The sequence below is a fragment of the Eleginops maclovinus genome, chromosome 20 (genome assembly GCF_036324505.1).
Source record: "Eleginops maclovinus isolate JMC-PN-2008 ecotype Puerto Natales chromosome 20, JC_Emac_rtc_rv5, whole genome shotgun sequence".
NCBI lineage: Eukaryota > Metazoa > Chordata > Actinopteri > Perciformes > Eleginopidae > Eleginops > Eleginops maclovinus.
This window is the reverse complement of record NC_086368.1, coordinates 9,878,849-9,894,330: the sequence shown is the minus strand read 5'-3', so window position 1 is coordinate 9,894,330 and position 15,482 is coordinate 9,878,849. Positions and strand designations below refer to the sequence as shown.

The 15,482-nt window shown below is 38.4% G+C and overlaps 1 protein-coding gene across 1 annotated transcript in view; it reads left to right on the top strand.

Annotated features, from left to right (window-relative positions):
- The first annotated feature begins 2,066 nt into the window (after window positions 1–2,066).
- Window positions 2,067–15,482, top strand: part of nav1b (neuron navigator 1b) — a 75,418-nt gene continuing 62,002 nt past the window's right edge. Inside the window, exon 1 of the mRNA XM_063910616.1 lies at window positions 2,067–2,236. Within this exon, the coding sequence (XP_063766686.1) occupies window positions 2,162–2,236 (75 nt within the window). The 5' untranslated portion in view covers window positions 2,067–2,161. The remainder of the gene's footprint in view (window positions 2,237–15,482) is intronic.

Genomic DNA, 15,482 nt, shown 5'->3' with positions numbered 1-15,482 from the left:
GAATTTGAAATTGACCATAACAATTATGTAAAGGTGAAAAGTTTCAGCTTTAATTTGGGGTTGTATGTTCATATTTAAACCGTGAAACTGAACAAACAATACAGTACAGCCTTTCACATATAGTTGCTAAACTGTAATGTACATACATTAATTAACATTATTAATAGGGCTCTCACTTTAATTTATTTAAATGATATATATTTATAGAGATTTCCCTCTGGAGTTGGTGGAGACCAAAACAGAGTTGAAAGGGGAGTAAATACTGGACTTGAATTCCACACAACAAATAAAAGCTAATGTTACAATTGTCTTCTCTATGTGTAAATGAGCAACTGTTGCCACCAACCTTAAACAAATTAAATAAATCAACATACAGTAAAGTCGAAAAATGGTCATAGTTGTTGTGCAGCTGCCCCCAAGTGGCCAACATGCTTTATCTGACCCCCTGATGATGCTCTGCTGGATTCAGGGATTTTGTCCCTCTTTTTTTCATTGGTCTGGTATTTAGCACGTGAAACACATGATCAGTTGGATTGAGGTCAGATGTGTGATTTGGCAAGTCAACAGCATTCCACTGATTTGCACCAAAAACCTCCTTGTTCGTTTTGGTTTGATTGTCTTGCTGCTTATCCTAAATTGGGGCACTATAAAGAAGAACAGAAAGGGCTGCAGGTCCACTGCTCACCAAATATGGATGTGAATAACCTCAAATACTCTTAAAGCTGAAAGTGTATGACTGCACTGGATTTAAATTGAAAAACTGAGTGTGAGATTACAGGAAAATTCAATTCGAATCTAGTGGGCAATCAACCTTTGTGATAACTCAATGTGTTTCAGATCCTTCCTCCTAACCACATCTGACCTTTTCTCATGTCAGCTCCTGCAGTGGATTAGTCCTGAGGGTAGTTCTTATGCTGTCATGAAATGATCAGGGACTGGATGTGTGTACTCCCAATGATGCTTTTGTGTCTCTTTATAGAGGACATATGCTTAGTTTCAGGTCCATATTTGTACTTTGTGCCTTTACTGTGACATATGTACATGCTTTAATGTTCAAAGAGGTCTTTTATTGGTTGGCGCTGTTGGGATTGGTCAACTGCTTAGTGATGTCCTACCCATTCTAATCTATCACGTAATGTGTTGGAACGTTAGCCAATAGAAGTCTGAGTGTTACATAGTGATGTCACTATGGTATAGAAGTAAGTTGTCGCTATCTTGTGAAAACAATGTCCCTCCAAAACATACATTTTTCATTATTTATGAGAAATTGCCTCCTCAACGTTATATCATTATATAAACAACACACCATTTGGAGAAGCACCATTTTCACAATGTCTCTTTTGCAACAATATTTTGTTGTTGATAATAGGAGCATGTGGACTTGACCTTTGTTTGTGACTGACGACTACTACAATGAGAGCGTTGTTGGTATTTCAACACATTCATAATTGTTGTCACATTCAACAATTATGCAGTTTGCTCACTCTCTTTCACTCTTTATTAGATCACATCACTTGTGTGACCTTTACTGTACGGTATGATAGATGGATGGCATGGTCAGCTTCACTATAAGGTCAGCCTGCTGTATTACAGCGCCTTAATTCCTTATTTTTTAAATAAATAAATAACATGGAAGTTGGTGCTTCCAGCTAGGCTCACATATCTCCGTCCAGAAAAGAAGGATCAGGAGAGGTGAAACTGATAGGGAGGATGAAATCGATAAAAGGAGGGAGCAGAGAGTGATGCTGCTTGGTCTGCCCTCCTCCCTCTTTCCAAGCCCTGCAGGCTCTTCACCATCATAGGAAGAGACAATGATGAACTCAAGAAGACTATTTATAGCCCACTATTGGCCAAGACTAGCCCTCTGTTTCTGTTCTGTGGACATCCGCCCTGGCTTGTTGTGTAGTATGTGCACATGTGACTATGTTCATGAGGGAGAGGGAGAAGAGAGGAAGAGAGAAGTAGAGTGACAGAGACTCAATGGATTTAATCCAGAGGAAGAGGAGAGGATAAGAGGCAGGGCTGAGGCTGGGCTGGGATCCATCCATCAGCATACGGAGGAGTGCTGGGAGCTTATTGGACTCTCATAGAGGAATTCAGCACAGTCTCTCTCTCTTTTTTGCATTTGACCTGACTGGCAGCCAGGACTCCTCCCCTGGTAATGGTCTCTCTTTTTGGCAGCGGCTTTCACAGAGGCTTTGCCAAGTTGTCAGGTGAGGAGGTAGAGCCGGAGGAGGTGAGTTCATGCTGAGAATGTGTGTGAATAGCTGTCACTGTGTGAAAGTGTTTGGACATTTGACTCGCTGGTGTAACATGGTAAATCCACTGCGGCTGTTTGGTGTTTTATTTCTCAAAAGAATAATGTATAAGTCTTATTTTGCATGTTTAAGATGCATGTTTTTATATGTGTATTTACTTAAGTGTAGAGCTTGTAAATCAATGGGTTGACATACAGTAAGATTAATCAGCTGCTATTTTGATCATTTATCAATTACAGAAACGTGTTTTTAAGCAAATTACCAAACATTTAGAGTTCCTGCTCCTCAAATGTTAATATTTTCTGGTTTTCTTGTTTTTTTATGAATACCACACCACATGTTTTGTGGACTTTAGAGTTGTGGTTGGACAAAATTAGACATTTTAATATGTCAACTTTGACTTTTTTACTTTTTCCGACTTTTGCAGCACTAATTAATAAGATTATCAACAGATTTTGTTGATGGGAAGGAAAAATGTTCTTGCAGCCATCCTTTGCTGACAATTAAACATGTTCTTATGTAGAGAACAGTAACATAAATTCCTCTCATTAAACTAAATGCCCTTTTTTCCACAGTGTTAAGGGACATCATGAATCAAGTCACTAATCCGCCTAAATTTAACTTTATAGCAATAAAGATCTTGTTTTTTTTGGACTCCCAGTCTCGGGAAAACAAAACCAAGCTGTTTAAACACAAGTAGCCATACATTTTTTGTAATTTTTCATTGACATGGATTAGGATATGGAAATACGACCCTTTGTTTGTTCACCAGATGCGTTTCAGGGGGGGAAGTGAGATCATTGTGTGGAGGGCAGAGGGAATTTGACAGGATGTGTGAGCTGCATGACCCTCTCTGTCTGATTCAACAAGCAGCAGTTTGATCATGTTTCACTGAGTTCAACGTGCTGACTTCTGCTTTGCGGCACGCACCATGGCCATAATGAGAGGTGAGGTGATGCAGTTTCATAAATTAGTCAGTAGAGGTCATGTATGGGCAGAGATTGTGTTTTAAGTGGTGTTGAGGCACACCCTTATTCCTCTATTTCTGGCTTTCTCTCTTCTCTCATGTACTTATTGCTGTAAGCCACACTGATGCAAAAGGTGACTTAACTGAAGCATAACGTGCAGAGCGCATTGCAGCGTGAAGTGCACAATTAATAAGCTGGGAGAGTAGGCTGAGGGATGAAGGATTTTGCTATCAGTTCAATTCTCTCTTGCTGTGTATACCTGCCTGTGATCCCGTGGATTCTTTATCTCAGCTCCTTTAATTAAGCTGTGATTATTTTCGGCCCTGTGCCAGAGATATAATAATGTAGATAGCAATGTGTATCTCTCAAGGTCAGACAGCACACAGTATGTGTGTCTGTGTGCACATTTCTGAGTATTTCTATGTCCAGCCAGTGCCCGTCTTTGACTGTAATCCTCACTTATCTCCTGTCTGTGACTCGACACAGAGGATGTAGGGTTCTTATTTCCAAACTGCCTCCAGTCTATAATCTCTCCGTATGAACTTAAGTCTTCCTGCAGAGCAATTAACTTCAAAGAGAGGCAAAATGCACGAGGGGAATATATCATAACTTGCATCATACCACCCGTTGCCCTGTGTCCTCACCCCAGTTGTGCTCTCTGCACACGCTAAATTTGGTCATGTTTTACCACATCACCTCGTCCTGCACTTATTCGGCCTTGTAAGATGAGTGTGTGAGTCATTCTGTAATTTGGCATCACAACACACAGGGAGGGGGTGTCTTAGCCAGTGTAATCCTAGCGCAAAAATCATGTGAGGAAAATGTGAATGTTAGCCCATGTTGTCACCGCATCCTCGCTCCTGTCATTCAGTTTTCCTCAGCTGACACCTCTGAGCTGGCTTTCTTTGGCCCAGATTCCCTCTGAGGGAGCCTGTGCCCTTTAGGCTGCCAGCTACAAACATGCAGTGACAATTCAAATCAGTCCAGTCCACTGGCGCTGGCTGTGACTCAGGACACTCTGCGCCAGGCGGAAACGATGCATACGCAAACTGTGACAGAAAGAGAGTGAGAGAATCAAATGAGTGCAGAGTGTGAGCCATTATTTTGAGTGTTTAACAAGGGATGTTGTCCAGTTTTGGCTTGCCACTATTCTTTCAGAGAGACTTGGACTGGAGCAGTGCCAGGTCCATTTGCAAGTCAGAGAGAGCGCCTTCCCGCTAAGTAGTGTGCTCCACGGGCTGCAACTGCAGCAGAGGATCTGTCTAGAGTATTGTTATGCAAGCAGGAAGGGAGCAGTCCCACTTTGATCAAAGCATCGGACAGAGGCTGGGTTGCTCCGGTCCTCATTCGAGCTGGAGGATGCTATACGCTGTCCTATGTGGGGAGTAGACAGACCCTGCAGTGTACTGTACTTGCACAGTGCTTGGAGGAGCAACTCTGCACAGTGGGATCATGAGATTGATGGACACCTGCTCATCACTCCGCCTCCTTTGCACTTGCTTTTGAGCCACTAAGTTTTGTCAACCTTGTTTTAGGTAAGTTTGAATTCCATGTTGAATAGTCTAAGAATATATAAAGTAGGATTTGTGATCAAGCCAGCTGCACAGTTGGATTTGTAATTGGATGAATCATGTTATTGATCTGAACTTTCCATTCCCTTACATGCTGGCCCTGCTATCCAAATCAAATAAAGTGCACCACTACAAAGTGCATTTCACTGTCGTGTTTGTTGAGCCTGTGAGCTGTTGGCAGACCTTTTTAACAATACAGTGTCCCATGATTGGCTGAGATATTTCAGTCATGTGTGTGGCTGCAGGCAAGGAGACAGAGGCCAGGCTGCTGAACTAATTCCTCTAAACACTTTGTGGTCCTGTGCTGGACTTTCGTCATCCTGCGGGGGTCGGCGAGTCATGGGCCCAGTAATTGTCTGGGATGTACTGCTGACTCATACCAGTGTCTGTGCTTCAGGCTAACACTGCATCAGGATCACACTTCACACTCATCATCTGAGTTTACTTTGAGATACAGAAGACTGTGATTATTTGTGCACTGCTGTCTGATTGAAGCCTGAATCAACATGAGCTCTTCAGCTGCCAGAAGCAATATCTTTGAAATATGAAGCTTAAATTATGTTTAATCTTTATTTAATAAATGGAAACACGCCGAGACGTTTCATGTGATATACAAATGTATGTAAATGCTGCTCAAGATAGTTTTGGAAAATTTATTCCGTGCTTACAAGAATGTTAATTTTGTACCCTACTTTTAGGGAAGCAAACATGTTTCTTATTGAAACTGCCTGCTCTAATCAATATTTTTAGATTAAATTCATCAAATTACTAAATGTGTGTCCTCATAATTATGAAACCGCTGATTATGATCACCCTCATCTCTCAGCTCTGCACCACGTTTTAGCGTCTTTCAGCTCATTGTTTTGGTTTTCTAGTGGGTGACTGTTTTACCTATCAAGGTTTTTGAAATATTGCAATTTTTCATTTTCTGCATATATTGCCCAACCATAATCATAGGCACGTAATACCAACATCAGTATGCTAACATGCCCATGTTTAACATACAGTATGTACTCAATATATATAAGGCAAGTTTATTTGGGTTGTCTGTCGCCACTCCAAGTTTTTCACAAATACAGATGTGTGTTATCATGTCACCATATTCACAAAAATGTACTATTTCTGTCTTAAATTATTTGTATTTCTCAAAATAACAAACTTTAATCCAGATTCATTGATCTCAACCACTATTCCTTCGCCGCCGACCTTGGTTTGCTTAGGAACTCTTAACACTGAGTATCTGAGGCTGATGAGATGCCATTAATTTTGCAGCAGTTTAGTCACAAATCCAAGTATGTATACATGCTAAATGTCGGTGCTCTGTGCTTCACCATGACACATTGTGGATGGTACCTAACAATATTTATGTTCCATACCCAGCCCCTTACACACACTAATGCACAACATGCAGACATAGAAGTAATTCAATTCAAAATAGTCCATGCTTGGCCCTGGGAATACCACTAATGGCGGGTGAAGTCATTGCCAATAAAGTAGATCTGTTGTGTGTGTGTGTGTGTGTGTGTGTGTGTGTGTGTGTGTGTGTGTGTGTGTGTGTGTGTGTTTGTGTGTTTGTGTGTGTGTGCGTGTGCGCGCGCAACTTGCTGCACTTTTGAACTTCAATAACTTCACTGTCACTCTGAATTACAGTACGACATCACAGAAATAGTGTCCTGTGGTAAGACAACAACTAGTTTGGTGGTGGAAATGCTGCTGAAGGCATACTTTTCTTTCTCGTTCACTGCCTGCATCATGCCTTAAACTCTGTCAGGAGCCTTGCATCCCTAAAGTAGATGCTTTGTAGCTTCCTTCTCATCTTAGAATTACCGCTGCAGGCTTTGGGGTTACACTGAGCTGCTGCAAAGTAAATCCTTAACTTTTAAATTACACATATCATCGAAATAATTTTGATGATTATATAATATTAAAGCACGTGAATGCTCAGTGATGATGAGAAATGCCATGCCGGAGAGAATCATGTTCAGAGGGATTTCTGCTGCCTCTTAAATGCCACGTCTCTGTGTGTCGGGTGTGTTCGTGTGTGTGTGGTTTGTCTGGTTTGGAAAGTCTCTTCTACAGTCACGCTCCACTGGCAGACATGTTCCACCTTGGCTAACCCAAAATGACGGGCTCGGAAAACTTGATACATATTTGATGTTTCTATATAAAACTGTTTTACATAATATTTGACTTTTTGGAACAGAGATTTATCTGATCTGCTACAAAGATGTGACATGACTTGACTTCCTCCCATGGTGTGCGGAAGTGCAGCTCTAACTTTATCTGTCTTTTTATGTTTCCAGTCTGTGATTTCAGAGACCACATGTCAACATGAATACTTTTAGGCAAAAAAGTTTGGCATGTTTCTGGTCCAGATGTCCGTTAGAAGAACACATTTAAATGGGAATGAAGTGTTCTAAAGGTGTTTACCTGGCTCCCTTTAAAACAACATAACATTGAAAATGTAATTGTATGTTTTGGTTTGTAAAATGAATGTTACTATTATGACTCAGGCTTCTTTCATAAGTAATTCATTATTGCGTTTGCTCGAAGTGTAGTCAGACACACATTTTGAGATTTTAAATGAAGTTTAGTTCCAGTGTTAAGTCTTCAGGTTGCATTTAATGTCCCTGCCAACATCTTGACAACTGTCGAGTGGCATGTTGGAGCGTTGTTTCTCCCTGAAGAAATGACATTTCAGTTCAGCTTTGTCCTCTGGGAGCTGAAGCAGACGTTGATGTAAGGACAAAGAAGGCTCTTAGTGATAACACTGTTCAGACAAACTGACAGGGGCGGCTTGGGAATCCTTTTAAACAATATGGATGTTATTTAGACTTTAACATTTACCGTCTTGCTAGAGATGTAGACTTTAGTTGAGTATGAGGACACCATAGTGGATGTTATCTGCAGTCGGTTTAAGGCTGGACAAGAGTGTTTTATGATTCACATCATTACTCACTCATTTATAGGCAATGAGCACAAACTCTTAAACCCAGATGTGGACTGTACCACTTAGATGATGTCCCAGCAATAGGACAGCAATTTAAAAGTTAAATTCATGATGCAGCCCATTCCAAACATTTGAGTTATTATAGAAAACGTTTTCAATTGTTCCAAGTTCCTGCGCGTCTTAATTGGAAATGTTTATTTATTGAAATAAATTGCACTTTCTTGTGGAACCCTATGGTACTCACATGTGACAAAATGTTGAATGAGGGTTTATTTGTAGATAAAGATCATAACATCACATATCTTAGATTGGTCCTTTATTTACTCATTGCTTCACACGGTCAAAGCTTGTTCTACTCTTAAAGAAGACTTCTTTACGTCCTAAAAGCAACACTTGTTCCTAACTTTTTGTACTTATAGAGATCAAAAACTTGAATCACAAAAATAAACTGTATGTTTGTGAATGGTTGCACTAACTCACAGAATATAACCTTATCATAGCTCAAATATAATACACTATTCTCAACAAATGAACAACAAATAGGTCAGAGTTAACAATGATTCCTGTGCTTCCTAACAGAGAGTGTAACGTGGGTAACACTGCAGATGGACCGGGTCAGCATTATGGTTGGTCAGTTTTAGTTTTGCAGTGTTGAAAACGGAGCTCAGCGGTGCCACTGAGAGCCATATGTACACATGTTTTCATTCCAACCGTTTACACTGTTCACTAATTAGTTCCTCCCCTTCTGGCTTTAGGTGTGTTAATAGTTAAATGAAGTGTTACTGTTATAAATAAAAAAAAACATCCATACAGTTCTGTTAAGCATATGGTTGTGCTATAGCAACCTGGCATACAGTACCATTTTTCTGAGTGCTTGATGGTAAATGAATGCTGGCTGATGTTTCCTCTGCTGGCTCTTGAGACGCGTTGACAACTGTGACGGCTTTCAGGAATGTGAAGAGCAGATGCTCAGTACGTCAGAAAAACTGACTTTTACTGTTCAAACTGAAGGAACAACTCCTGTCACTCTGACGAAAATGTGCGTGTTTGAACATAAAGCTTTGGTATCTGGTTAATAAGGATGCACATATAATGACAAACTGATGTTCGGAAGGTTTTCATACAACGACAAATATATATACTTTTTATTTTTTGTGTACCAACTCAAAAACATGATGCTCATTCTAAATCAGAAGGTTTTTTAAAAAAAAAAATGGCATTAGGTTTTCACACAACAACTGCGTATACATGTCATTGTTAATATATTAAGGTATGGTCTAAAAAGCAATATTTGTGTATATTAATGGTAGATTAAATTGGAAAAAGTAGAGAAGTTTGATCTTTTTCACTCACAACACAAATAAAGTTTTGTTTGTTGTTATTCAAAAACTTCATAAGAAAGTGAATTACAAATAAGGGTTCTGTACAACATGAGGCTATAACACAATGTGCCTCAATGAAAAGAAGAATCCCACAATTATATATTCCTGGCCTCCTCTAATTTATGATTTTTGAGCTTTGGTTTATAATAAACAAGTTCAGAATAGCACATTTATTATGCCTGACTTTTGCTGAAAATGTGAGAACATGCTCCATTTGTACAACACACATAGTGTAACATAATCTTTTGTGACAAATTGCACTACATAGTAAACCAAAAATGTACTTTTGTTTTTAAACACCCTGGCAAAAGATACTTCAGGGCTTCAAATGTTAGCTGAAAAATTAATTGGTTAATGTTCATTAGCTAAACACATGATGTGCCTGAGTCGTGAATGCACTAAATCAGCAAGATTTTTGCCGCTAACTCTAAGAGTTTTCAGACTGAAGTTGCTATGAAATCTGAAATATCAAAGAAGAAATCATTGGGTCTTTGCTGGCAAACCTCACACACATGGAAATATTTCTATTTGCCCCATATGCCACCATTTATGTTTCCTATTGGATCTATACATGGGGAAACAAAAATCTGCACACATCACTTACTGCTGTCTTTCTTTGAGGTCTCAAGGATGAAAGTGAAAAACCGTGTTTTATTTGTTTATGCATGAAGTGAATCACGACACCACTATTTTAAGATCTGTTGCTGCAGAGTTTGGGGAGTGGATGTCCAACGCACCTCTCTTACCTGTTCTAAAGGCCCAGTTTGCAGGATTGATGGGCCATCACAGACAACAGCCCACTCATGCGCTCATCACAGCACTTAAGTATGCTGTAAAAAATGCTTTCCTATTCAAACATGAGCTCCAGTTCACCTTAGAGAACAGTGTCGGTTGCATAAATGCAGCATGACAGCAGATGCAGGTTGTTTCAGTGTGCATAAGGGATTTGACAATACAACATCCTGTGCTGCTTATGATCCTTTTTCTGATCCTTTTGGGGCAATGTCTGTTTTTGTCCCAGGTTCAAAGAAATAATTCATGTCAGAGCAGCAATGTAATCTGGGATATTACGTGGATATGTTGGTAGGCCTCATTGACCCTGTTCAGCTTCAAATCAGCAGACACCACTAGATTAAATGTCTGCAGCTGAATTGAAATTGAAATTCTGTCTCTGATATGAACTTTTTTTAATTAAGAAATCCAGCTCTGCCTGTGTTTCTTTAAAAAGGAAACCAGGTCATGAAAAACATGTCGTAACAGCCTGTTGAAATGAAAACCAGAGGATTGTAAACTCCTTTTTTAACAGTGAAGGTATCATAAAACACGATCATAAAATATGATATACATGCACTTAACTTATTGTGTTTATGTTTTATATGATTAGTTGTATGTTGAGTTATTTATGAACACTGTGCATTTAATTGCAATAAGTTGAATAAATCGAAAATCCAAATCAGTTCAAGACCCAGAATGTTGACCACTGCAATATTTCTTGTTTCCAATACAGCTAACTTGGTTTTTCGATCATGACTTGAGGGTTTGATTGGCTAATCCATATACATTTATCTTGGTTAACTGCTCCTATTTGTCAAAGGGGGAAATAGGGGAAGATTAGAGCTAGCAGACAAGGCTGTATCTGTAATTTGGAATGATTAAACCTTTTTACTGCAGCTTTAAAAGTTTATGTTTTTAAATAAATACACAATCATTTTGAATGAAACCCTGCCAAAGCCCGCCAGTCAGAAGTGCCACCCACCGCATGACACATCGTAGCTTCAATTAAGCTAATCATTGCAGAAACTAAATATATAATTGTTTCGATGTGAAATGGTGCATTTACATTTTGTGCTTTGAGTGTCAATGTTTAGTTTTACAAAACCTATTTATTGTTTTAAGGTAATAAGCTTCATTTTAGGTCAAGTGGTCCACCTCCACACTAATACACTTTGGATAAAACACTTAGATACTAAAAATACTAACCTTAAGTATGACAGCAACAAAAAATGCGTTTAAATCAAGCTTTAAAGGGGCCTTTTTCAGGTTTCCCCTTCCCTGTAGGGTGTTGTACTGTTTTTCTTTGCGTGTGAATGGTCTGCAAAGGCAAAATCCCCAAAGTTTTTTAGGTGTTGGAATTTTCTCTCCCACACTGCTTTCCAACACATTGTACATGCTAGGTTAAGGGGCGGGACATCAAAATACAAATACTATATGAACCTGAAAATAAGCATAATATTTCTTCTTTAAATAAAAGAAAACTTCATGTTCATCTTCAACTTATCTAATATTTAAGTGTTTACATCCGCCTGAGGCTGAAGCATTATTCAGGGTGTCGATTATGCCATGCAGCTACTGACCATGGGTAATCACATAAAGGGAATTATAAGGGATAAATCCCTTTAATGGGCCAGCAGATTATCTAGCCCGCCCTAATGCCCACCCTAATCCTGTGTCACAAAAACTACAGTGGGTTTTAATAGAAAGGCTGTGTCAGCATTTAATGTTTTTACGCTAATCTTTGAATAATGATGTTTATCCAACATGACAACAAAGTGACACTTTTAAAGTTGATGACACGACAGAGAAACATTGCTTTAACTCAATGTGGGAGAGTGCTGCTGCAGTGTGTTGTAATGCTATAACCATGTGGGATGGACTAGAAGGGAGACTCTGGCTACTATTGATGTGGGAGAGACAATTTGATTAGAAAAGAAAATTATTCTACAGCAGGAAACGCTTCTTTAAAAGGTGTTGCCGTGCAAAATGTGCAATCTTAGATGTGTTAAAATTGGAATATCTGGGAATATTTGACACATTGATTCCCTCTAGTCTGGTCACAATGTAGTCTGACCTTTAGCTTGCTGCTTTATTGGCAGATGAGGCTGCAGTAAAAACACAATATAACTCCCATTAAAATCAGAAAAGGCTATTTATTGTCACCTTCACTTGAATGATCATGGATTAACAAATTAAAATATATTATATATATATATATATATATATATATATATATATATATATATATATATATATATATATTATATATATATATATATATATATATATATATAATATATTTTAATCTTTTATATATATATATATATATATATATATATATATATATATATATAACAAATTTTGTTTAACGTTTATACCATAGACCAGTGATTCTTAACTGGTCAAGCCTCAGGACCCACTTTTTCCTTCGTCAATAAATCACGACCCAAAGTTTTGAAACACTGCAGTACTAAATATATATGGTTTTTTGTATTTAATAAAAAGACAGACTTGGAGCCAATCCTGGATCACTACGTGACAGCAGTTTTCAAAACATTTTCTGGTCTTCGACATTTCGAGTCAAACGGCTACTGCACGTGCAGCATTAAAAATTTCGGCCTTCAAAATAAAAGTTTGACTTTTTTCCCAGATTTTTTTTTCTTTTTTTCTCTTAAATATTTTCTTTCACTTGCATATCTGCGACCCACCAGTTGAGAACCACTGCCATAGACTATACAAGTTCGCTAAGTGCATCCCTAGTTTGGTCTTCATACATTAAAGATGATAGTCTTTAAAAAAAACAAAAAACTCTTTGCTTATTTTACAGTGCTTACATCTTATATAAAGCTACACAGTGTATTTACTGTAGTTTTGGTGGCAAAAAAAAGAGGAAAATGTCATAGCATCACATCCGATAGCTGAGATTGATATAATTCAGTTTTGGTCTAAAGTGGTGGACTGACCGACTGACTGATATTGCTACCCAGCTAAATGACTCAATAAATGTCAAATGTCTTATTAGGCAAATCGATAACACATTCATATGTTTTTATTTGAACAAATGCACGAAACTAAACTTAAAAAAATATTCATTTTGCTTTGACTTTCAACCATTTAAAAAAAAAAATCCCAAACAGCTCAAAACTGCTGGTGCTGGAGGGAAGACTTAGACAAAAGGGGTGGTTTTCAGTCGTCACACACAAAAGAAACGCAAAGTCTGAACTGGTATCACCTAACAGTGTGCCTTCAGCCAACTGTAAGAAGAGCTTGTCCCTTTCATGTTCATCTGCACGTCTAAAAGTGTCTTTTTGTGTTTCATGTGCTTCATACATTGTGAGTTGACCCAAGTTTTTGTTTGCCCTAGACAGAATTCCTCTCAGACAGTGCTAGGACACAGTAGGAAGCAGTTAAAATCTGGGACTTGGTGCTATAAATAAAAATTAGATCAGGCCTCTCGTAAAAACTAGATAGTGCGACAATGTTGAGAAAATTGAATTACACAGATCCTGATGCACTCGTTCTACTCTATTATCTGGATTGGAGAGAAACTGGAGCATGAAGAGACTAAAACAGCAGGGCCAGCTCTGAGGATCTGCCAGTGAAAGGAAAATATCCACATTTTAGAAGATGACATTTGGCACAGAAAGCATCTTAATTGCTAAAATGTTTAACTAATTGATGATTTCCAGATTTAGTCAACTGTGCTTCAAGAGTAATTTATTTTCTTCCAAATTTGATTCATAACATTTAGGAAATAAACTCTTTGAGAGCATTATCAGACACTTTGCAGTTTGAAAGCTTCTCCAAAGTAAAGTGCTGCCACGCTGACATGTTGTCGGGCCGTCTGAGTATCTTTAGTCTGGCCCTGGGGCTGATTATAGGTTTGGAGGATTGAGGCAGTTTTAGCTCCTTGCTCTGCTGGCTGCTGCTTTGATGATGGCATGTTAAAAGGCTGGGGGGGGGGGGGGGGTGGCGGGAACAAAGCTCAATGTCACCAGAGAGAAATCGAAATATGAGTCACTAATACATCTGTTCATAAAAGGTGGAATGTGTGTGAAAGTGACACCAGAGAGGAAAGTGTGTGGAGCTGCTGATGTGAAGATATGTAGTTTCCCTTCACCTCTCTCATAGGCGTGTTGTTGTCTAGCATCGATTTGCCCCCCCCCCCCCACACACACATACACACACAGTCTTTAAAGCAGCACGTGGGTCTAAATTGTATTACGGTAAACTGCATTATACTGTTAAGTGAAGCTCGTCTGTGTGGGAAGAGCAAGTTAGTCTGCACCGCACTGTTGTCTTCTTAGTGTCTCTGTGCTGAGGGTGATGTGGGACAATTATTTACTCAGGTAAGACAAAACATTTAATATAGACTTATAACCTGAGAATATGGAGTTATGATTTTATTTGAGGTTGTCATTTGTAATTTGGTTTCATAGTTTAAGTATAAGTATTTATTGAGTGAAAGCCTTATAACATCAATAAATGCTGTTTCCTTTAACAGAATGCATGCCTTTATTTATGCCTCTTAATATCTGCATATGTGTCTATGTTAATTATGTATGGGTATATTCAGTATACTGTATATTTTATATATATATATATATATATATATATATATTTGTATTTTTTTAATCCTCTGGATGGTGGTATTTTGATCTCTCAGTCTATACACACAAACTTAAAGATTGACAAAAAGGTGACTTTTTTTTTTTTGAAAATTACGAATTGGCACTGTTTCCTGTACACTTGCGTTACATATATGAACCTGTAAGTCTGCATGGGAAAAACATAATTGTTAGTATAAAATTATCATAAAAGTTACAGCTTAAATTTTGTTGATCTTCTATTTGATTTAATCCACTTATGTTTCAGCTTTTAAAACCTGACATCCATTTCCTACTTGTGTCTTAATTGGAACAACCCAATCAATTGCTCTTGTGACTTTTTTGGAAAGAAGGGAAGACCAGTGTGTAAACTCTTTGATCAAAGTAATAATTACAGCATACTGCATAAGTAGGAACCTTTTTAAGAAGCAGAATTTATAAGAAACAAAAGGGACAGTTAATGTTTTTTGAAGAAACTGTGTTGAAAAATGCCAAATAGGTAAGAGGAAATTGGTTGACTAGTGCTTATGCTCACTCAAGCACAACAGGATCGTTTTTATATGATGGAATAGTGCCGGTGGAGGAATCCTGAAGTGGGACTCAGGCTGCCGACGCTTAGGGCCATGGCTGCAACTGATCATAGGCTAATGCTGTAATGGTCCCTTACTTCAAACCTCTCCTTAATCTTCCCACCGCAAAACCAATTTGTAGACAAAATACATGTAGGATATGTTAAAAGGTTCTCAGTAAAGCAGACACCATGGAAGAGAGGCTACATCTGAGTCTTTTTTTCAAAATTTCTTAATGAAAGCTATGAATCCATTCGAAACAGCGGATGATGTGGAGCATCCTCCACTGAAAGGCTAAAACACCGTGCGTACATGCAATCAATGCGTGATTTCACAGAACACAGTGGCTTACTTGAGTGGAAAAGTTCAAAAACTAAGGAAAGCTTGAAGCAATGTTATCCTG